The following is a 22,800-nucleotide window of genomic DNA, read 5'->3' on the forward strand; positions in this document are numbered from 1 at the left end:
AATAGGGTGGGAATCGACTATTAAAACAACAGCATAAGAATTTCTTATTTCATTTATTACTGGTGGAATGAAATATTAAAATACACACTATAGACAAAGGTTTATTATTAATTAATTCATCAACTGTACGTCTTGCCTGGCGAGCTCCAACAACATAGGGTCGTCGAAGAACTTGTTGATAGACACGTCTTCACTAAGGCCCTTGCGTCGTCTTGTCTTGATCATGAACTCTCGCGCCAAGTGCGTCGCTGGCTGCGGTTCCAGGGGCCTGCGGACAAAACAATTATTTTAATTTACTACACTTATACTACACTTATTTTAATTTACTAGAAGCATTACCACTGTTAAACCAAATAAAGCCATAACTATAGCTAGCTGCTAAAAATAAAATAAATTATAAGGTCTGAAGATCTGAATAATACTAGCAGTTTCGTTGTAAAAAAAATATTATGCTATAAAAAAAACATTTTATTTTTTTATTTTCAAGAATTCAAAACCCGCTGGCTGGTGCCAGCGCTTTATAAATCATACCATTCACTTCAAAAACTCTCATATCTTACCAAATTACGATTTGGCTTATTTTTTTGGCCAGTCGGGTCGCATTTGTATGATCTCCCATAATACACAGAAGGTTAGTTAGGTAGGATTGTTCCTGCATACTCGTGCACACGAGTCGAATTCATATGAAAACGTGTTCAAATTGCAACCTAACTTAATAGGCCTATACAGTGTTGTGGTATTACAAAACTAGGTTTAAGGATTTAAGAATTAGAATTGGTTAGTGTCCTGGATCAAAGAAAAATTGTGAAATTCTGATTTTTACTAAATAAAGACAGATCTAAACGTTTTCTTTTTTTTTATTTAAGTTATTTGTGAATTTTAAAAAAGCAAAATGTAATAATAAGTGCGACATTCATGTACTGAAGACTAGGCAGCATGGTCTTATGATCTTAGCCTGACCCACAAAGGGGCAAAAGAAAAAAAAGGCGACATTGACACGTTTTTTTATGACGTCACAGGTTGCTTTTTCATACAAATTCCATAGTAATTTCGTGTTTTGACGTTTAGTAAAAAGTAACTGATTTGACTAGTTCGAAACTACCATATACGGGTAGTATATGGCGGGGAGTGTGCTCGCGATCTACACGAGCTCATTCCACCATCCCCCTTTTATCTGCAGACTTCCAGACGTACTACCGGGTTCCATCCCTAATTGGTGGATATCCCAACTATTCGCACAAAGCGCTTCGCATCGTCTTTCATTATGCGCACTGCTAAGGAGTGGAATTCTCTGCCGTCTTCTGTATTTCCGAATGCATATAACCCGGGTGCTTTCAAGGCCATAGTGAACAGGCACATTCTGGGCGAGCTCGCTCCGTCTTAGGCCTCGTCAATGCCTTAGGGCAAGTTTGGGCAAACCCATCAAAGGTAAAAAATAAATTTTTTTTTAGACCATCCACTCTGCATATAAGGTTCTGTTTCGGGTACTATCTTCTTTAGTGACGACGTTTATTGTTTTCATTATTCTTTATATATTTTTGTTCTGTAAAAATACCCTATTATTTTTGTATTATGCGGTCTACTGTCCCTCTTCTTATTAATATTAAGTACTACTACTCTAGGGAAACCTATAATTGGCCAATGTATAAACACCATTACCACTGTTAAAATTTAATGGTAAGCTGTTGGTTTTCTCAATAAACAATAATATAATAAATAAAAAAACTAAAAAAATAATAATTAAAAAAAAATCTTACCTGATAACGATACTCTTGTCCAAGGGATCGCCGGGGACAATCTGCCAGTGGTGGAACACCTGCAGACAGAAGGCCTGTCCCTGCGTGTGCGTGCGCAGGTCCGTCTCGAAGCCGAATGAGTCTATCGCCGGCACGAACGCCTTGATCGTGTACAGGGGCGACCCGGGGACCGGCGCGTCTTGTGTTACGTGACCTGTGAAAAACATAAAATCATCTCAAAAAACTTATAAAAAAAATACCATCATTGATGGTATTTCCAAGCTGTTCCTCTAAAACAATATAGATGGCGCTGTACAGATTGTCTTTTCGTTTAACTAATTTCATGGATAACAGACATATCCAAAATTTATTTATTCTGATCAAAATAAAGAGAAGCAATATAACATAATATGATTCAAATCATCATCATCATCAGCCCATTAACGTCCCCACTGCTGGGGCACGGGATTTCCCTATGGATGGATAGGGAGATTGGTCCTTAAACCACCACGCGGGCTCAGTACAGATTGATGGTTATTAACGACTGCTAATGCAGCCGGGACCAACGGCTTAACGTGCCTGCCGTACCTTTATTTTTTGTGGTCACCCATCCTATGACAGGCCTTTGCGAAAGTTGCTTAACTTCAACAATCGAAGACTGTATACAGGGTGTTAGTGACATCGTAACGAAAACTTTGAGGGTTGATTCAGACCATGATTCTGAATCAATATCAAGTGGAATTTTCCGTCGCAAAAGTATGGAACAGAAAATATTTAAAAAAACAAAAAAAAATCACAAATTTTCCGACACGAAATTCCACTTGATTTCAACTCAGAATCATTGTCTGAACCATCCCGGTCAGTATTCGTTACGGTGTCACTAACACCCATACTTACTTGTATGGCTACCGTATGTACTTGTACGCGGTGTTAGTTACATCGTAACTAATACTGAGAGGGATGATTCCGCTCATTATTCTGAGTTAATATCAAGTGGAATTTTTCACCGCAACTGTATAGAATTAAAAATAATTTTAAAAAACTATGAAAAAATCATGAATTTTGCGACGGAAAATTCTACATGATATTAACACAGAATCATGGTCTCAGTCATCCCCTTCAGTATTCGTTACGATGTCACTAACACCCTGTATTATCTATATTCTTATTCTATTATATTCAAAAATAAAATAATAATAATAATAAAGTTTATTCAGGTAAAACCTACGACACACATATACATTTATAACATTAAAATATACACACATTAACATTAATATTTAGTTGGAAAACATAAAGGTATACGGGTGCCGCAGCTCACCAGAAAAGCCCAGGGTTCAGTGAAAATTTACCCAGAGGGCAACACTGATATTCCTTACCTCTTCTCTTAGCCAGCACAGTGTACACAGCAGAGACACAGTCGGCCGGCGCCTGCACCTCCACGAACAAGTAGGGCTCCATCAGCCGCGGGGTTGCCATAAGAAACGCTGAATACGCCACCTGAGGATAAGATGAGGTGGTACAGACCGCCGCTAGAGCGCGCTAGTGGGACGTGAGATTTAGGGAGTTTTATTTATTGCTTTTTATACCTTCCGCTACACGTAATAACGTTTTAAATTCTTTTTATAAGAATATGAGGTCTTCAGGTAAAACAATACGGGTTTCCTATGCTAGATTACGCGAATTTGATTGTATTTTTTTTAATTTAGAGAAAGTTGCGTCTTTTTTGGACATTTACCCTCTAGGGTAAAGCTTTAGCTCTAGTAAAATATTAAATAACGACCTTCTTTAATGTTTCTTTGGAAAAATACCTCCGTTGACCGTCCGAGAGCGTTAGATTCACGCACGATCTGGAGATCCTGGTTCGATTCCCGACGGAGACATTGTCGAAATTTGGTGGCTGAATCTTGTGTTTAGTGCTTCGATAGGCATGTTAAGCCGTTGGTTCCGGGTTACTAGCCCAAACAGCAGCGTGATAAGTATGCTCCATACCCTCCATTTGGGGGGGGGGGGGGCGTAGGCGCAGCAGTGGAACGTATACAGGGTGTTAGGCTGTTAGTGACACCGTACCGGATACTGAGGGAGATGATTCCGTTCATTATTCTGAGTTAATATCAAGCGGATTTTATTTTTAATTTATTTCAATTTCATACTATTGCGATGGAAAATTCCACTTGATATTCAGAATCATCCCCCTCAGTATTCGGTGTGGGGTCACTTAAACCCTGTATAGGCGCATTTGTGATTTATGACTCACTAAACAACAAACGGACTCGAATATCGAGCTTCGTTTGATACACTAGATTCTCCATCTCCCTCTAACTCCACTCACCCGCCTGGCAGTGGGTATAATCTGCCCGCCGCCCCTGTGCAGCGGCTCCTGCGCTATCACCGCGTCGAGGATCTTGAACTTTACGTTCCTGATCGGCTCCTCGCACAGCGGCCCTTCCCTCGTGCCCCATTGGAAACCTGGAACACATCACACATAATATACATAGTCATGAGCAATATAATGTACCCACTTTAGGACTCTGTCGCACTAACATATTTGACATTTAGTGAGACTTACAGTTAAATTTTTAAAAAAAAAGTAATGTGACATGGTACCAAAGTGTATACATATTAATGCTCGTGACCGTACATCGTCATCTATATAAATAAATAAAAATGAATTGCTGTTCGTTAGTCTCGCTAAAACTCGAGAACGGCTGAACGGATCTACCTTATCTTGGTATTGAAATGTTTGTGGAGGTCTAGGGAAGGTTTAAAAGGCGAAAATCAGAATAATTGCCGGGAAAAATCTCATAACGTGACTTATGTGACATACAAAATAATTATGAACATTATGCTGAACATGTGTACGTGATTTACCCACTTTTTCCGCACACTATGGGGCCGATACTTAGACTATCTGAGTACCTAGCATGATAGGTTTTATGCACACGTTTTAAGTGACGTTTCAATACATTTTCGCCCTATGCTAGGTGCTCTGATAATGCCTTTATAAGGCTCTAAAATACATATGGTGATACGACGTTCACCGGGTCATCTAGTCACTAATATAAGAGCCTGCTGGAAAAATAGGACAGTGGTTTCCCTCTTGCCTTCCGCTCCGCAATACTCTGACGCGAGTGGGATGGTGATATACATACATACACCAAAGAAATTGGGCACACGTACACTAACATATAAAATATTCTGAAAATTCCAACAAAATTATACAGGGTGTTAGTGACATCGTAACGAATACTCGGGGGGATGATTCAGACTATAATTCTGAGTTAATATCAAGTGGAATTTTTCGTCGCAAAATTCATGATCTGTTTTTAGTTTTTAATTTTTTTTCCAATTCTATACTTTTGCGATGGAAAATTCCACTTGATATTAACTCAGAATAATCAGCTGAATCATCCCCCTCAGTATTTGTTACGATGTCACTTACATTCCGCACAAGTACATGCGGTGGCGGTAGCCATACAAGTAGGTATGGGTGTTAGTGACACCGTAACGAGTACTGAGGGGGATGATTCAGCTGATTGTTCTGAATTAATATCAAGTGGAATTTTCAGTCTGAATATTCATGAAAATTTTTGTTTTTTTTTTAATTATTTTCAGTTCCATACTTTTGCGACGGAAAATTCCACTTGATATCAACTCAGAATCTTGGCCTCAATCGCCCCTCAAAGTTTTCGAACACCCTTTAAACATACTGATCGAATTGATAACCTCCTTCTTTTTTGAAGACAGCTAATTGAAAATTCTAAACTGCTTTCTCTATAATATTATAAAGTGTCAGAATTTGAATTTAGAACTAAGTTAAGCAGAGTACTAAATTAGTTCTAAATTCAAAATCTGAGAAACGATAACTAAAATATAATATGAACATGTATAGGATATTAGCGTTCATTTGTATTTGGAACACGATATATGCCCTATGCCCTGTTTATCAAAACTTACACAAAAAATTTTCATTATTACAAGAATGTTTTTATCAAAACTACTTACACATGTAAATAGAATAGAAATTGTTAGAACTTTCAATATTTGTTTCACAAATATATTTTACAATCCCTCTACTTTTTTTGATAAACGTAATTTACACGTACTTGTGAGTAACTTGTAGTTTGTAAACGTGTAGATTTGTAAGTTTTGATAAACACGGCACAGGTCATAATCTTCAGTCCCTGTCTCGGTTTCTACGACATTCATATTAAGTTTTCTTAAAGTACAGCATAGTAACAACATACCTTGTACAATGCTGTCTTTGACGGACGCCAGCAAGTGTTTGTCGACCTCTGAGGGCAGCGTGTCGTCCACCAGGATGTTAGGTCCGGTGGAGTCGGGGCCGAACGCCCAGATAGACCGCGCCGCTAGCAAGTCCCAGTCGTATCTAGAAACATGTACAAATGTCATAATGACGCTAGTTCCTGTAGACATCATCTAATTAAGTTAACAGCAATATTGCTATTTGACATTTGTTGTACTGCGCATGTTGACGACGGCTCAACCTAATAGGATTTTTGTTACTTATGCGGAGCACATTTGTATTATTTTAATAAATAATTTTACTTCACGACGGTGGCGAACCGCCCTAACGCGTCTTTGGTACATTCGGCCCTCTCCCCGCGCACCCCCTCACCTCGCGCAGGGCAGCCATCTTTATTTTCAACCGCGGGCCCGGTGAGCGACTCTAGCCAGGCGGCACTGCCTAATCATCTACAGCGCACTTACTTTTATATGCGCAAATGTCAAATTGCAACATTTATTTATTTATTTCACATATACATAGTCATTACAGACAAACCAAATCGACAATGTATGCTAACTATTTACTAAAATACTTTAGACTGATATTAGTGAATTCCGCCAACGAACATGTATATAAATCTGTGTCCGGGTTTTCATGAGCTATTTCGTTAATCGCGCGAGTAGCCCGGGCAATAGGTGAGTGCTTCCCGGGGTTGGTACGACCAATACCTACTGCGAACATTGCTTTCTTAGATGAATTGCTTCGATGTGGCCATTTTAACCCCCCTTTTTAACGTAGAAGTGTACTCACTTGGTCTGGAAGAACTCCCCTAGCCGCTTCCTGTCCCACGTGACGCACACGGCTCCGGCCTCGATGTCCTCCGCCAGCCCTCGTTCTAATGGTTCCGCTATCATGGTCAGTTTGTTCCGCTTGTTGGGCGTCTCCGCGAAGCACTTCAGTGAGGATGTCTCTACTACTGTCTCGCAGAATGATACCACTGGGTCGGCCACTGGAAGTTAATAAGATAGTTTTTTTCTCGTGTGGGTTGAGAGGTGGATTACCAACCTCATCAACCCTGGTCAGGGTTATTATTGAGCCGCCAAAATCCCCTGATAAACATGTAACGACTACTCACTTACGTCAGTAATAAATAAGACAGTTAAAATCAACTTTGTATCGCAGTAAGGAACAGTCATATTTGGGTCGCCAGTGTATTCAATAAAACGCCGGAATTAATCCGCTTTCATTTATGAGACAAAATTGAACACGCAGTTGGCACTCAATAAACGGTAAACGGAGAGAGCGAGACAGTGAAATACGGAGTGACCGAAAAGGCAACATATTTATAATGAGGGTAAAAACTCCCTATTTCTTGAGTGTTCTTAAATTTTGACAGTTCAGTGTATTTAAACAAACATATTTTTTTTTTATTATATTTTTACACTATAACCCTTTGCGCAGCGTTTAACTGCAAAATCATAGTGTTATATTTATTCACTAAAGATCGGAAAGATGAAAACTTAGAAAGAACTTGGGTACTTTCAAGGCCAGAGTGAACAGGCCTTCGGGCACGTCTAGGGCCAAGAGCAAACCCATCAAAGGTAAAAAAAGAAACATCTCTTGTCTCTTCCGCACTAGGCGATGTACTATATCTCTGTCCTGTTGTCATTCTGTTTGTTGGACAATAGCCACATCCCGAACTCTCCAAACAAAAATCTCATTGTAACCGTGTGTCGCATAACAAGTTAGTGCAAGCGAGACAGACAGTCCGCGCGCTCTCTCTTACTTCTTAACGACTTTCGGCCATTTAAGACTAGACTTCAGTAACTTATTAAAGAGAAGGTGAACGTCATGTCTTTTAAGGAAGTGAAAGAATTGGCCTTTGATAGATAAGAATGGAGAATGCTACACCGACAAGAGCGTGGCTCTTAAATTAGACGTAGTATTCTTTATTGAGGAGCTCGGTGGCGCAGCGGTAATCGCGCTCGGTCTGCGATTGTTGAAGTTAAGCAACTTTCGCAAAGGCCGATCATAGGATGGGTTACCACAAAAAAAAAGTTTTCATCTCCAGCTCCTCCGTGCTTCGGAAGGCACGTTAAGCCGTTGGTCCCGGCTGCATTAGCAGTCGTTAATAACCACCAATCCGCACTGGGTCCGCGTGGTGGTTTAAGGCCCGATCTCCCTATCCATCGATAGGGAAGGCTCGTGCCCCAGCAGTGGGGACGTTATGGGCTGATGATGGTGGATTCTTTATTGTATAGAGCTGACCTTTGATGTCGATCTCGGAGTACATGTTCCTGAGGTCGTGCATGACACAGTCGAGGTACAGCTCGCCGGTGCCCAGGATCACGTGCTCGCCGCTCTCCTCCACGCGGGTCGACAGCAGCGGGTACGACTTGTTCACCTACGTACAATGCAATAAGGACATGGCAATAAGTTAAGTATCTTAACGAGATCCTAAAAATGTAAACTGTATACATAAGCTGTGGATAATGTGGTTGGTTGCATGTTAAGATAAATTTTGCTTTAAGCTATTACAATTTGTAACATTATAATATGTAACTGTTTGTTTTCCCAAATAAATTTTTAAAAAATACTATGTCCCTGACGATACACTTCGCACAGCATTAAAAGGCCTGGAAGTGGTATAGTAAGATGAACAAATCGGCTGCTCAGGTTCTCAACCACAGAGTAGGGTAGTTTTCAACTAGTCAAACCACTTTTTTTGGCTTGGCTTATTGTAGATTTGCCGCAGATGGCATTAACTACTTGGCCGGACAAATGGGGAGCGGTGAAGGTTCTCACCCGGTACAAAATTTAAGACAACAGGCCTGAGGGAGCCATTTGGGCGCGAATCGAAAGAAGAATATTTGAAAGAATTAATCGACCCTAGTGGGTCGATAGCGATATGCGCTGAATGAGAGAAATCGTCGACCACGCCGGCGGGGTCGGTATCGGGGTTCTGAAGATAGTCAAAACGCGACATTACTATGGAATTTGTTTGAAAAAGTACACTGTGACGTCAAAGAAAAACAAGACAGAACGTCGCACTTATTATTACACTTTTCATTATTAAAATTCATAAACCAGTTAAATAGAAAAAGGAAACCTTTTTTCGTCACCTTTCGATCTGTCTTTATTTAGTGATCAGGGGGGCTACCGGCTAAGACGAAGCCGATTCAGATTGGAGCAAATCGAACATCGATTTGATTCTGTCGTACCGCGTAAGCAGCCAAGATGGCGATCCCCGATTCGTGACGTCACATGAAGTTCGGCAAGCCGATTGAACGAATGATTTCAATACTTTTGACACTAAATCGCTACCGCGTAAAAAATCGAAGTTCGGCGCCTGAAGCCGATTCCCATTGGAAGTGTCAGTTGAAGCCGGGCACTTTTCAGTAACCGTGATCAATTTTAATTTCTTATTTTCACTGTTTTTCAACAATATTAGGAGCTATTTACGGTGGGCGACAAATTTTAGGAACATCTTAATCAATATAAAATTGATATCGGCGTGGATTTTCGTGTTTAAATACCTAAATACAGTGTCATGGAGATAGTCGTTTTATGGGCTGCTGCGGAAGAAAATGTCTTCAGAATCTTGAGCAAATCGATTGCAGGATACTTCGAGAGAAAAGCCAGTATATACTTCTCACAGGTACATCTATTTATAACATTATTTCTGACAAGTGGCTCAAGTGTTTACAGAGGAAAAGTTGCTGAACTTACTAGAAGCGATTTTTGTTCATTTCATACTTATCTATTTTGTTTTGTTTCAGAGAGTAGCTACATTAATAATTTTAGATTATCAAAAGATGCATTTCGGACTTTGTATCATGACTTAGGACCATATCTGGAGGTCCAATGCTCTACAACTGTGCAATCGACTTTAAGGTAGGTGGTTACTATATTATGTTATATTTTACCTTATATTTTGATAATTAAAGTTATACTACAACATTACATGAATCCAATATAATATCTGTATGTTATATATTACAGTGACAAATGCCCTCAATCAGCCTGCAATCGTGAGATAATATATCAAGTTTCCTCGGATAAAAACTGAGCATGTAGAAGTCTCCAGAGGTTTTAATGACAAATTTGGATTTCTTGGAGTACTTGGATGCATCCACGGCACACACATTGCCATTACCCAACCTCACAAGTGGGAAGAGGCCTTCTTCAATAGCAAGTATTACCATTCATTGCATGTTATGTTGGTAAGAATCATACCTTTAACTAGCTACATTTGTTTTGATTCTTATGATTGAGTCACTAAAAATATTTTAATTTTCAGGTTTGTGATGGAGATATGTGCATTACATTTGTGATGCATCCAATGGGAGTGTTAGTGCTAGACTGCTCCTCGTCCTCCAGAAGGAACATCTCCTTAATTTAAATATGTTTAAGTTCATTAAGTGGACTTGTGTGGTCCTTAAAATGTAAATTACAAAGTCAGTGTGGTGTAATCGAAAGTGGCAGATTTGTTATTCAATAATACAACAAACCTTTCTTTATTGGCATCAAATAAACTATTTTCATTACGCAGATTTATTTATTTTGTGTTATTACATAATTTGTTTCATTGCACCCCTCTCATTAACCAACCTATCTCTCAAGTAGATACATTTTTCTAATCTTGTGTCCATTATGCTTAATAAAGTAGTTTATCCATCTATCTTTAACTTGTAATAAATAAATCCATTTATTTTGTATAAATACAAGCTTGCGGGGCCTTATTGGACTAGACTATTTGTAATGTGTAATAGTATAGACAAAAAAGCCCTGCGGGGGGTCAAAGAAATGTAATCAATTAGAACATACTACAAATATAATATTGTTCCCAATTCTTACTATAATATGGAAATATAAGTTAATTGCATCCAACATCTTCATCAATACACCTACACAAATCTTTTTATTAGATAGTAGTTGGCAAGGAGTGGGTGTATAAATATACTATACACCTCTGCCTACCCCTTCGGGAATAGAAGCGTGATGCTATATTATTTTTGTTTCAAAATAGTTCTTGGTAAAATGATATCTAGTTGCTTTGTCTTTAATGTACTTTAATGTTACCCCTAGACAAACTCACTTAAATAACATGACCAAACTTAAGTATTTAAATTAAATACAACTTCACTTAAATAACATAAATGGAGTACTTATACTTTAGCTTAAATATTTACATACAAGTTTATTGAATACATATGTTTTTACTTAAGTATTTTAACTTAGTTTCTCTAGTGTCTTCGTTCTTGAGAATCGTCATGCTGATATTCTTTAACCTGTAATAAATAAATCCATTAATTCATATAAAATACATGCGAAATATAAACAGTCACAATATGACAAAGTTTTTATGACGTCTATCGTGTACATTAGTAATAGTCTTTATAGGTGTGCGTCAAGCTAGCGGCCTCAAAAAAAAAATGGGCACGAAAAAATAATTTGACCATACCAAAAAATAGTACTCTTATTGAAAAAAATAGTACCTGTAGTAAAAAAATTAGTACCATCACGGTTCTGGATTTATAGCCATGTTTTATTGCACTTGCTAGCTTGACGGTGAGCGAAATTTGGCGAGAGTTAACTACAAGGTCTTTCGCTTTGATTTAAACGCCAAAAAATAGTACCGAAATAGTACTCACCCCCTGCAAAATACCGAAATGAGTACTTCAACGGTTCCAAAGTTATAAAGGCAGTTCTTTGATCCCGCTGGCTTGACGTTTTGAAAATACCTATTATCTGGGGAACGCTTGCATACTTCAGTATGTAACTAATGTCAATAAACTCGTATGAAATAGTACTTCCTACCATCATAATTTTGATCCGATTCTCTTTGTAGAAATATGTTAAAAAATCATCATAACCTATGCTATACATTTGTTGTTGATACAGTCACGTAGACAATTACATAACCTCACAATTTATTCGTAAGTATTGCCATCGCCAGTATTGCCATTTTGGAGGTCTACCCTACCATTTCTTTGCACTTCAGAGTGTTGCTATTACAAAAAATTGCTATTGCATACACCCATATGCAATAATTTTAATAAAAAATGGCTGCATGGGTCTAGTTCTTATTGAAAACAATCTGTGATTTTAATACATCATAATACATTTTTAATCTGCTGTTTTATTTTATAATTTATACCTTCATGTTCAATTTGTTACGGATCGAAGTGTTTGTTAATAAACAATTTGTAGTATTTGTAGAATAACTCAAAGAGTTTCAACAATGATATTACTTTCATCTGACAACCCTGGCACTTCACCAATTTTTACCCAAAAATGGGGAAAAAATACTAAAATCTGACAACATTCTTCTTGAGCATGTGTAATAATTTTGTTCGCGACTGTACCTGTCTTGATAAATGTATGACATAGGTTATAATGACTTTTTGACATATTTCTACAAAGAGAATCAGGTCCAAATTATGATGGTAGGGAGTACTATTTCATACGAGTTTATTGACATTAGTTACAAACTGAAGTATGCAAGCGTTCCCTAGATAATAGGTATTTTCAAAACGTCAAGCTAGCGGGATCAAAGAACTGCCTTTATAACTTTGGAACCGTTGAAGTACTCATTTCGGTATTTTGCAGGGGGTGAGTACTATTTCGGTACTATTTTTTGGCGTTTAAATGAAAGCGAAAGACCTTGTCGTTAACTCTCGCCAAATTTCGCTCACCGTCAAGCTAGCAAGTGCAATAAAACATGGCTATAAATCCAGAACCGTGATGGTACTAATTTTTTTACAACAGGTACTATTTTTTTCAATAAGAGTACTATTTTTTGGTATGGTCAAATTATTTTTTCGTGCCCATTTTTTTTTTGAGGCCGCTAGCTTGACGCACACCTTTATAGACTAGTTATAATCCTTTAGTTATTACTTTATTTATTTGGGTGATCCCGGCAAGGCAGAAATTTTGTAAAGTGGTCCTTCATGAATTAAAAGTTTAGGAACACTAGCCGACTCTAATGGAATGAAATACAATGTAAAGAAAATATTTTGGAATGTAATAAAGTAGCACATACAAAGGTATAAGGATATTTATTTTTGGCCTTTATTCTTACTATAGTATGGAGTAAAATATGCTGATCAAGGAGGTAAATTTGGGTATATAACATACGTACAATCTTTACGCTACATAGGGATGTAGCGTCCCCGTAGGGATGTAGTGTCCTAACTCACAGACAGACACCAAGTGACAGACCACCAAGTGTCGTGATCCTTATAAACTTCTCCTACTTGCTCCAATTCCATACAATTTTTAATAAGTTTGAGTAAATTACCTTATATTGGTCTTCACCTAACTTCCTCCAGCAGCAGCCGAAGCAACTCTGCATATCCGCGGCCTTGCTATTAGCTTCAGCAGCTGTAGCCAGCCAGCTTGTCGACTGCTGAAACAAGTCGCTCTTCCATGTCTAGCCTCCGACTCTCTAGATCTAGTAGGTAGTAAATCGGTGATCTAGAAAAACAAAAAGATACATTTACAAGTTTCCAACAAACTATTTAAGTTGTTGAACAATGAATAGGTTCATTATGTGACTATTCTTTCTTGACTTGTTTCTTACTACTACTAGATTAATAATTTACTTACATTTCTTTCGTTATTGTTGTTATTGTATAAATTCTGAGAAGATAAAACTGTTGCATTCGGCGCGAATTCAAGTCAGCTGATATAACATAACGTCATTTTTCTTTTTTTTTTGCGTTTCATTACTTCAGTTGCAAAAGAAAAATCCGTCGTTGCATTTTCCTTTTGTTTTAAACATTTGTAAGACTTTACAAAGTGATTAACTAAAAATATTATCAATTAATAAAAATAACATACAAAATTAGTCCGTATTTTTTAATTTCATAATGATATAAAATATTAAATGTTTACCAAATGTCTCAACGGAACGCAAGACCAAAAGTCATTCGTTCAATCATGCACCCCTCTAATATGTCTATTATTATCTATGGATTGATTTTCATCCAGATTGCAATGAACATCGGAAATTACCCGGTACCAAACGCCGAACTTCGATTTATCTGAATCGTTTTCAAGTCGCCGAAGTTCGGCGAATTAGCCGGTAGGCCCCCAGAATTTCATAATTTAAATCTGAATCCAAATATCGAGAAACATTTTTTTTTATAATTATTTACCCGAGCAATGAGAAAATAGGTATATAAACTGCCTATATACGTCCCACTGCTGGGCACAGTCCTCCCCTCAATCAACCGGAGGGGGTATGGAGCAAACTCCACCACGCTGCTCCTCTGCGGGTTGGTGGAGGTATTTTTACGGCTAATAGCCGGGACCCACGGCTTAACGTGCCCTCCGAAGCACGGAATCAACTATTTTTTTCAGACAATCAGGTGATTCAAGCCTGTAAAGTCCTTACCAAACATAGGACAGTCTCATAAAGTGATTTCGACAATGTCCCCATCGGGAATCGAACCCGGACCTCCAGATCGTGAGCCTAGGCTGTTAGACCACGGAGGCCTGTTCAACCCCCATGTTATTACCTTCCTGAGTCCATCCAGCATCTTGGGCAGCTCGGAGGGGTTGACGGGCTCGACGGCAATCTTGACGACGGCTTGCGTGTTGAACCGCAGCGGCTTGAACGTGTGCAGCTCCTGGTCTTCCTCCGCCGCCACCAGGGTACACGTCTTCACTATGGGCTGGTCGATGCCCTCTATCAGCGCCCAGCAGCCCGCTGGCACTCGGTTCAATTCCACCTGGAGATGTCATAATATAATACAAAACAGTTGATAATATTATTTTTAAGCATTTTTTTTAAATAATATAATATATTTTATACCCTCCGCTGTAAAACGAATCTTGATCTTCAAGACCCGCTAACCAGAACTTTTAAAGAATATAATACTTTTTGTAACAAAATCTTAGATCTTGATGTGTTCCATGATCCGCTGAATAATATATATAAGAAAAATTCTAGATTATATAAAGCTCCACAGATGTTAATTACTTATATTTACCTAATATATTTCAAATTTTTAAGTTTGCTGTGTAATTTTAATTTTACTTTATTTTTAAATACTTACCTTTAATTGTATAAGTTATGTACGCCGTAATTATCATATATATTAGTCACAATACCGTAACCTTGTAAATGTAAAAATGTTTTAATGTATGTGATGTGGCTGTACGGTCACGCACGAGCATTAATATGTATACACTTTGGTGCCATGTCACATTAACTTTTTTGACAAATTGAACTATAAGTCTCACTAAATGTCAAATATGTTAGTGCGACAGAGTCCTAAAGTGGGAACATTATATTGCTCATGACTATACTTTATAAATAAATAGAGTCTTACCTTATACCGGGCCTCGTATATCCAGAGTCTGCCCACGTTCATTATCCGTGAATCCTCTTCGTCCTGCGTGCTGTAGTTCTCCCCCAACACTCGCACCGTCTGCCCCGCATATAACGTGCCTGACATTATACGCGCTAATACCTAGGAAAAAACAACAACTAAATATACATACATACATAAACTCACGCCTATTTACCACCGGGGTAACGAGAGACTGTGGAATTCCATTTGCTTCGATCCTGACACACTTCGTGATTGATATTATGCATAAAGATCAGAAGGCATAATGTAACAGTAGGTTAGGGTGCGGCGGGGGATTCTCTTAAAATGCATAAATGTTTTTGTCATAATTTTAATTATCATAATCCTTTTGGCATAACGTTTTTTAGCGTAATAGTACTTTCCCATAATAACATCTAGGAATACTGGTTTGCTAGGTATAACTTGTTTTTGGACTAATATTTGTTGGTATAAATTTGATTCGCATATAAATAGGTATCCATAATTCATTTTTAGAATAATAGTGTTTTGTCATAATTTTTACAAGGCATAACAGTTAACCTACTGTGGTGGCCCTGGGGCCACCCCTACGCCGCCAGCATGTTTATCTTAAAGTATACTGAACGATGTCCAACAGCATAAAATAGTGTCAAAATATATAAAAATGTTTCAATCATGAACTAAATGCAGCCAGGGAAAAGGTAAGTTTCGAAAATGTTCAAAGTTGTGTCAAAACTTTTCTTATTCGGAGTATAGTTTTTATGCTTATAATATAAATCATTATGATCATTGATTATTACGCTTAAAAAGTTATGACAAATTAATACTATGCGTAACTAATAATAGGACAAGTAACAATTACAACAAGTAATTATTACATAAAATTTTATGAGTAAAAACAGAGAACCCTCTATGAGTATGCACCACCTTACGCTGCACTGCGTTGTAAGGCTACACTAAAAGTACAAAACAACTTACCAAGAAGAAAGTGCAGTCGTCAATGGGATACATCTTGGTGGTGTGCGCGATGATCACTATCATAAGAATCATGACCGTATAGCACTCCTGCATGACGGCCGCCGTGGTCCAGTGGCTTGAGCGTTGCGCCCACGATCCGAAGGTCCCAGGTTCAAATCCCGGTGGGGACACATCACAAAAATCACTTTGTGATTCCTAGTTTGGTTAGGTTGATCACCTGATTGTCCGAAAGTAAGATGATCCGTGCTTCGGAAGGTACGTTAAGCCGTTGGTCCCGGTTACTGCTAACTAATGTGAGTTACTAGTCGTTACATGAGCCATGTCAGGGGCGGCTCAATGGTAACCCTGACGCCAGGGTTGGTAATCTACCTCACAGACCACACGACAGAAGAAGAAGCACTCCTGAGGCGACTCTCAGTATGTACCACCTTACGCTGCGCTGCGTTGTACATAGCACACTAAAAGTGCAAAACGACTTACCAAGAAGAAAGAAGAAAGTGCAGCTATCATAAGAATCATGGACGTCCGGTTGTATAGCACGCCTGAGGCGCCTCTATAAGTATGCACCACCTTACGCTGCACTGCGTTGTACATAGCAGGGCTTCCAAAACGACTTACCAAGAAGAAAGTGCAGTCGTCAGTGGGATACATCTTGGTGGTGTGCGCGACTAGTCGTCCCGACTGGTCGCAGGTGATCATGTCGTCATACAGCGGCCCTGATGCGCCGCGGTAAGTGTGGGCCACCTTACGCGGCGCCGCGTCCAGTGGCGACGGGACATGACGGACCACTAGCTCCACAAAGCCGCTGAGAAAACGGACATTTGGGTTTAGTAATGTTGTCATTTGTCACGAAACAGACACGGAAGGAAAATCCTACGTTTTATAATAAAGATACTCACCGGAATATCAGAAAATATATAACTTACATACTCTTGCTGGGAGATCCTGGGTTCGAATCCCGGTGGGGGCATGGGTTTGGCTAATCACCTGATTGTCCGAAAGAAAGATGATCCGTGCTTCGGAAGGCACGCTAAGCCGTTGGTCCTGGTTACTACTTACTGATGTAAGTACGTAGTCGTTACATGAGCCATGTCAGGGGCCTTTGGCAGCTCAATAGTAACCCTGACACCAGGGTTGATGGGTTTGGTAATCCACCTCACAACCCACACGATAGAAGAAGACCATTGTTGCCGCTTGCGCCAGTAGGGTAGCACTCACCAGAAGTCCCCGAAGAACCTGCTGCACACGAGACGCAGCAGCGGGCGCACGTTGATACGAGCCTCCTGTTTAGTCAGCCGGATGCCCAGCTCCTGAAGAACTGCTGGTAGGGTGTCATCCACGTCACCTACCACCTGCAGGGTAGGTTGAAACACGGTCTATACATGCATATAATATAAGGTCACAACTATATCCCAATTGGGGTACTCAGAGGTACATCCATCGCAAGATGAACTAAGTACCCACACTCGCGTCAGACAAAATACTGCAGGGCGGAAGGCAAGAGAGAAAACTGGCCTGTTTTTTCCTAGAAAAGTAGCATGGAGAATGCTACACTGACAAGAGCGTGGCAAAAGTATTCCAACAATAACTTAAAACAAAAAAAAAACGAGGTTTTAACGAGGCTTTGAACACCCTGAGTGATCATGCCAGCCTCATAGCTCGTGTACCTATCCCTTAGGCAAAGGATTGGTCAACCAGATAGTATAAACTAAAAGCCTTACTTGATAGTGGCTCTGCCAACCAGCAATTGACTTCTCCGTTACCAAGAGAAATGACACCTTGAGAGCGAAAAACCTTTCTTCTCACGTCTAAATTCCGGACACATTCCAACAAAATACGGTAAAGGTCATCGATCTTATGACAGACATGGCACAGAGGTTAAAGGTTTAATACCGATTAAGTGATAACTCGGAGGAGCTCGGCGGCGCAGCGATAAACGCACTCGGTCTGCGATTGTTGAAGTTAAGCAACTTTCGCAAAGGCCGGTCATAGGATGGGTGACCACAAAAAAAAGTTTTCATCTCGAGCTCCTCCGTGCTTCGGAAGGCACGTTAAGCCGTTGGTCCCGGCTGCATTAGCAGGCGTTAATAACCATCAATCCGCAATAGGCCCGCGTGGTGGTTTAAGGCCCGATCTCCCTATCCATCCATAGGGAAGGCCCGTGCCCCAGCAGTGGGGACGCCATGGGCTGGCGATGATGAAGTGATAACTCTTACTCTTCTCTAACTACTTGTATTGTATTAAAAAGAAAAAGAACATACCTGAGCAAAGATCTTATAGAGGGGCTCCAAAATAAACTCGACAAAGCTCCTCTGGGCGGAAGCATGCGGTTGCTTCTTGGTGAACCTCCTGGTCTTGTTGTTGAAGTACACGTCGCCCCACAGCCAGGCCGACATGTCCTTGGCCCGGAGGCCGGAGTCGGGGTGCGCCTGCGCGTACATCGCCGCGAACGACTCCAGGGTGAAACACACGTCGTAGAGTGATGACGCGAAGCACACGTTACCTGAAATGGGTTGGTTTCGTTGTTGCAACTAGATGGCGCTACTGAGATGTGAGGTCTATGTAAAGACAAAACTGTATTTTTTTTTCTTACTTGTCCTCCATTTACTAAGTAAATAAACTATTGGTACTGATTTATTTCAAGTTACACCTGTCATTTTCTTTCTTTTCAAAAAAAAAAAAAAAAAGAATTGTTACAATAGGTCCATAATAAAGGCTATATCTATCTATCTATCTTCTCAAAATGTTTGTATGGTCAATAACCCGACAATATTAAGTTGTCTTGGCAGATCCAGTATCCGTAGCGGCAAGGCTTGTGTATAAATACTGTACTGTGTGTCTTAGGAATAACAATCCCTGAACAGCATGGTGTAGTGCTGTAATGGTGTTCTTTTGTAAAGTGATGATTTGATCATCATTAAACACTCTAAACTATGAGACTGGCATAACCACCAAGAGTGGCTCAAGCCTCGAAAAAAACTAGATAAAAAAAATAATTACCAAGCAACGGCGAGAACATAATAGGCGGTTCGTCAGGATTATCCTGCGGCTGGTTGGTCTCCAACATGGAATTCAACTCATCAATGATGTGTCGCAATTTGTAGTACGCGTCCGCTGGCGGTAGCTTCAATTCAAGGATTAGACGATCAATCTTATTGATGCAGAGTGTGAGAGGCACTCTCTCTTGGACGGCGTGACGGAGTAGACGCTCAGTATTCAGCATTATGCCTTCTGCCGCGTCCACGAATAGTACTGCGCCTGTTGAGAAAAATGTAGGTAGGTAATTATGATAAATGTTTCTTTTTTCTTTTTTACCACTGGAAGAAATTGCCGCTTAGCAATAAGGCCACCAGATTGTACTGTATCTTTCGTCTATGTTTTGTGTAAAACTTGTTTTGTATGTTGTGTGCAATAAAGTATATTTGTATCAACCGGAGGGAGTATGGAGCATACTCTACCACGCTGCTCCACTGCGGGTTGGTGGAGGTGTTTTTACGGCTAATAGCCGGGACCAAAAAAAAAATATATATATTTAAAAACTGATTTCTTTCACATTTTCAAAATTCCAAATTTGAACTTCAATCTTCATATTCTGTAAAATTCATTACTATTCTATTAATTCTGGACTTAATAGATATTTGATACACACTTCCTTTTATTTGTTTTAGAATAAATCTTTGTTTGAATTTTTAAATTATTTTTATTCTGTAAATATCTATTGGTATTACATATTTTCTATACATAAAAATGTATCAGAAATTTGTCTATTATACAGGATGTTGGTGATACCATAACGAAAGCTTTGATGAACAGAGAAAGGGATGATTCAGACCATTATTCTAAGATAATATAAAAAAAAAATTGTTACAATAAGTCCATCATAAAAGCTATATCTATCTATCTATCTAATATCAAGTGGAATTTTCTGTAGCAAAAATCATCATCTCTAATTTAAGAGCCATACTCTTGTCGGTATAGCCATGCTATTTTTTTTTTGGGAAAAATATGGCAGTGGTTTCCCTCTTGCCTTCCGCCCGCAGTACTCTGTCTGACGCGAGTGGGATGGCGCCCAGAGTAGACTATTTCAAAGCCGTACTAGGACTCCTGTCCTCTGGCTCTAAATAGTGTGACTCTTAAATTAATGATGATGAAATATAACTAATTATTTATTTATTGTAAATTCGGCAGATCAACAGGTACTAACTAACATTATTATTAACAACACTTAGTCAATTAGATGCCCACTAATAGCTAACTTGTCTATGGTATAAATAATGAAGTTCCAACAATACCAAACTTACCATCAGAAATCCTCAAAGCAGCGGTGACCTCATCGCTAAAGTTGACATGACCTGGGGTGTCCATGATGTTCAGCAAGTGAGACTTTCCCTTGATGTCTTTGAGCAGCAAAGTGACTGGCATACCCTTGATGGAGACTCCGCGCTCTTGCTCGACAAATAATGTGTCCGTATATCTCATAGGGATTGTTGTCTCATTGTTTATTGTGCCAGGATGGGTCTGACGCATTAGGCAGTCCACAAATGATGTTTTGCCTGAAAAGAAAATAAGATAAGTTTATTTTTTTTTAAGAATCCGAGGTGAAATTTGAATTTTGAGTTTGGTTTAGTTTCATAAAAAAGCACTGTTTTTCTTAAATTTTACATAGACCATATTTTGAAAATCTAGTATATACTATTGAAAATAAATCAGTGTTTAGTTTGTCTTTAAACTTTTAATTGATATGGCTCTCTCTTAATCTTAATTAGTAAATGTATTTCGTTAAAAAGCAACAATCATTCTTCCATGGATTACTTATTTTGTCATGTTTAGCAATTGTTCAAATCGAATTAAAAACTTTAAAGAGTTCAATGTGGTTCTCATGATGGACCCTGCTAGGGCACAGCAAAGTAAACTTAAAATAATTAGATAGTAGTTATAAATATAATTATAACTAGTTAGTAACCAGGAGTGATGCTAAATTAAGTAATGTTGTTATATAAAAAACACATTATATTGATTCATTTAAACAAATACTTATAGATACATGCTAATAGAAACTAGTTGTAAGTATAATTATAACTAGTCATAGTTTCTCTTATAGCTAGTCACATGCATAATGTGTATTATAACTAGTTATAACTATAATTATAACTAGTTTCTATTAGCATGTATCTATAAGTATCTGTTTAGATGAATCAATAAAATGTGTTTTAATATAACAAACAACATTACATAATTTAGCATCACTCCTGGATCCCCAGTAGGTGTATAGTATACCCACTCCATTCCACATTTCTTAAACAGACTCATATTCATTTATTGCAAGTCACAAACATAATTACTTACATACATTTTTACTACTAGCATTATAACCACATACCATTATGCAAATGTCCCATGAGTGTGACATTCCTCATCAAATTTGTATTATCCAGCATATCAGCAAGGTACTCCATGTCGTACTTGGTCTCTGGTAGCTGCTGTTCTTGCACTTGAAAGTTCTTGTGTTTAATCGGCTCCACCAACGGCTTGTCCAAAGCCTGTGTGTCTTCCTCCTGAACCACGGTTTCTACATCTGGACCATACACTTCCACTGCTTGTGGGTAGTACCTGTTATCATTTTATAAATCATTAATTTCTTGGGCATTTTCACAGTATTTAACACATGATTTTGTTGTTTGTAAACTTAAAAAGTAATTTAGCTACTTGCGAAGGTACCAAAAGCGACCTGTGTGTGATTCATTCTCGTCGGTTTGTACAATTTTAACACTTTTAACTCACACAAATAAAAAAGGAACTGTATAAACGCCCAGAATAGGTTATAACATTAAAGTTAATCCAAATCACGTCATTTTACAGACCTTTTGTCCTCATGTAGCACGACGGACATAGGCGCCACCTCGGGCTCCGCGTCCGCGTCCTCATCTTCTTCCATAGCATCCTCATCAGCGTCCCGATTGTCCCCACCGTACACGCTCTGCTCATCTTCAGAATCCGACTCTAAATCCGGCCCAATGTAGTTCCCAAACTCATCATACAAATCCCCGTCCATCTTGAACTTAGCACACCAACGTTTTATATCGACAAAACAAATTGAAATTCGATAAAACCAATAAATCGCAAATCAAAACAAATGCCGCTTAGGACAATTCGTTTGACGGATATATAACCTCAAAATTATTGTTTTTAATTTTTGGTTTTGACCTAGCGGCTTAATCTCAAAAACCTTCAAGTGCACAATACACATGTCTATGACAATACACCGCAATGTAGAGTAGACCAAGGAAGTCCGTTGCTCTATGAGAGTCAGTCAGTAAACCCTAGTAAACCTACGGGAGTAGACAGAGATAGAATCATGTAAATATTGTAAAATGGTTATTATTGTTCTGAGTTATACACATGTGGCGCTCTGCTCTCAAACAGCGTTTAGGATCGGGAATTGTGTCAGCCCATTTGTCCTGAAAATCAATAAATCAATGACGAACAATACATACTA

General features: G+C 38.8%; 1 protein-coding gene and 1 long non-coding RNA gene across 2 annotated transcripts; one reads left to right on the forward strand and one right to left on the reverse strand.

Moving 5' to 3' along the window:
- Positions 1–34: 34 nt before the first annotated feature.
- On the reverse strand, positions 35–22,465 carry LOC126382207 (116 kDa U5 small nuclear ribonucleoprotein component). The gene is made up of 16 exons (XM_050031978.1): positions 22,166–22,465; positions 21,685–21,914; positions 20,606–20,857; positions 19,305–19,562; positions 18,566–18,807; positions 17,523–17,656; positions 16,923–17,109; positions 15,327–15,467; positions 14,511–14,723; positions 8,254–8,389; positions 6,796–6,994; positions 5,984–6,126; positions 4,069–4,205; positions 3,116–3,236; positions 1,758–1,950; positions 35–268 (listed from the first exon to the last, which is right to left on the reverse strand). The coding sequence occupies exons 1-16, from the start codon at positions 22,354–22,356 to the stop codon at positions 112–114; spliced, it is 2,934 nt and encodes a 977-aa protein (XP_049887935.1). The 5' UTR covers positions 22,357–22,465; the 3' UTR covers positions 35–111.
- LOC126382252 (uncharacterized) lies at positions 9,136–10,447 on the forward strand. The gene is made up of 4 exons (XR_007569047.1): positions 9,136–9,643; positions 9,765–9,879; positions 9,988–10,208; positions 10,286–10,447. It is a non-coding gene; the product is annotated as an uncharacterized LOC126382252 (long non-coding RNA).
- Positions 22,466–22,800: the final 335 nt, after the last annotated feature.

This window comes from Pectinophora gossypiella, chromosome 3 (genome assembly GCF_024362695.1).
Source record: "Pectinophora gossypiella chromosome 3, ilPecGoss1.1, whole genome shotgun sequence".
Lineage (NCBI taxonomy): Eukaryota > Metazoa > Arthropoda > Insecta > Lepidoptera > Gelechiidae > Pectinophora > Pectinophora gossypiella.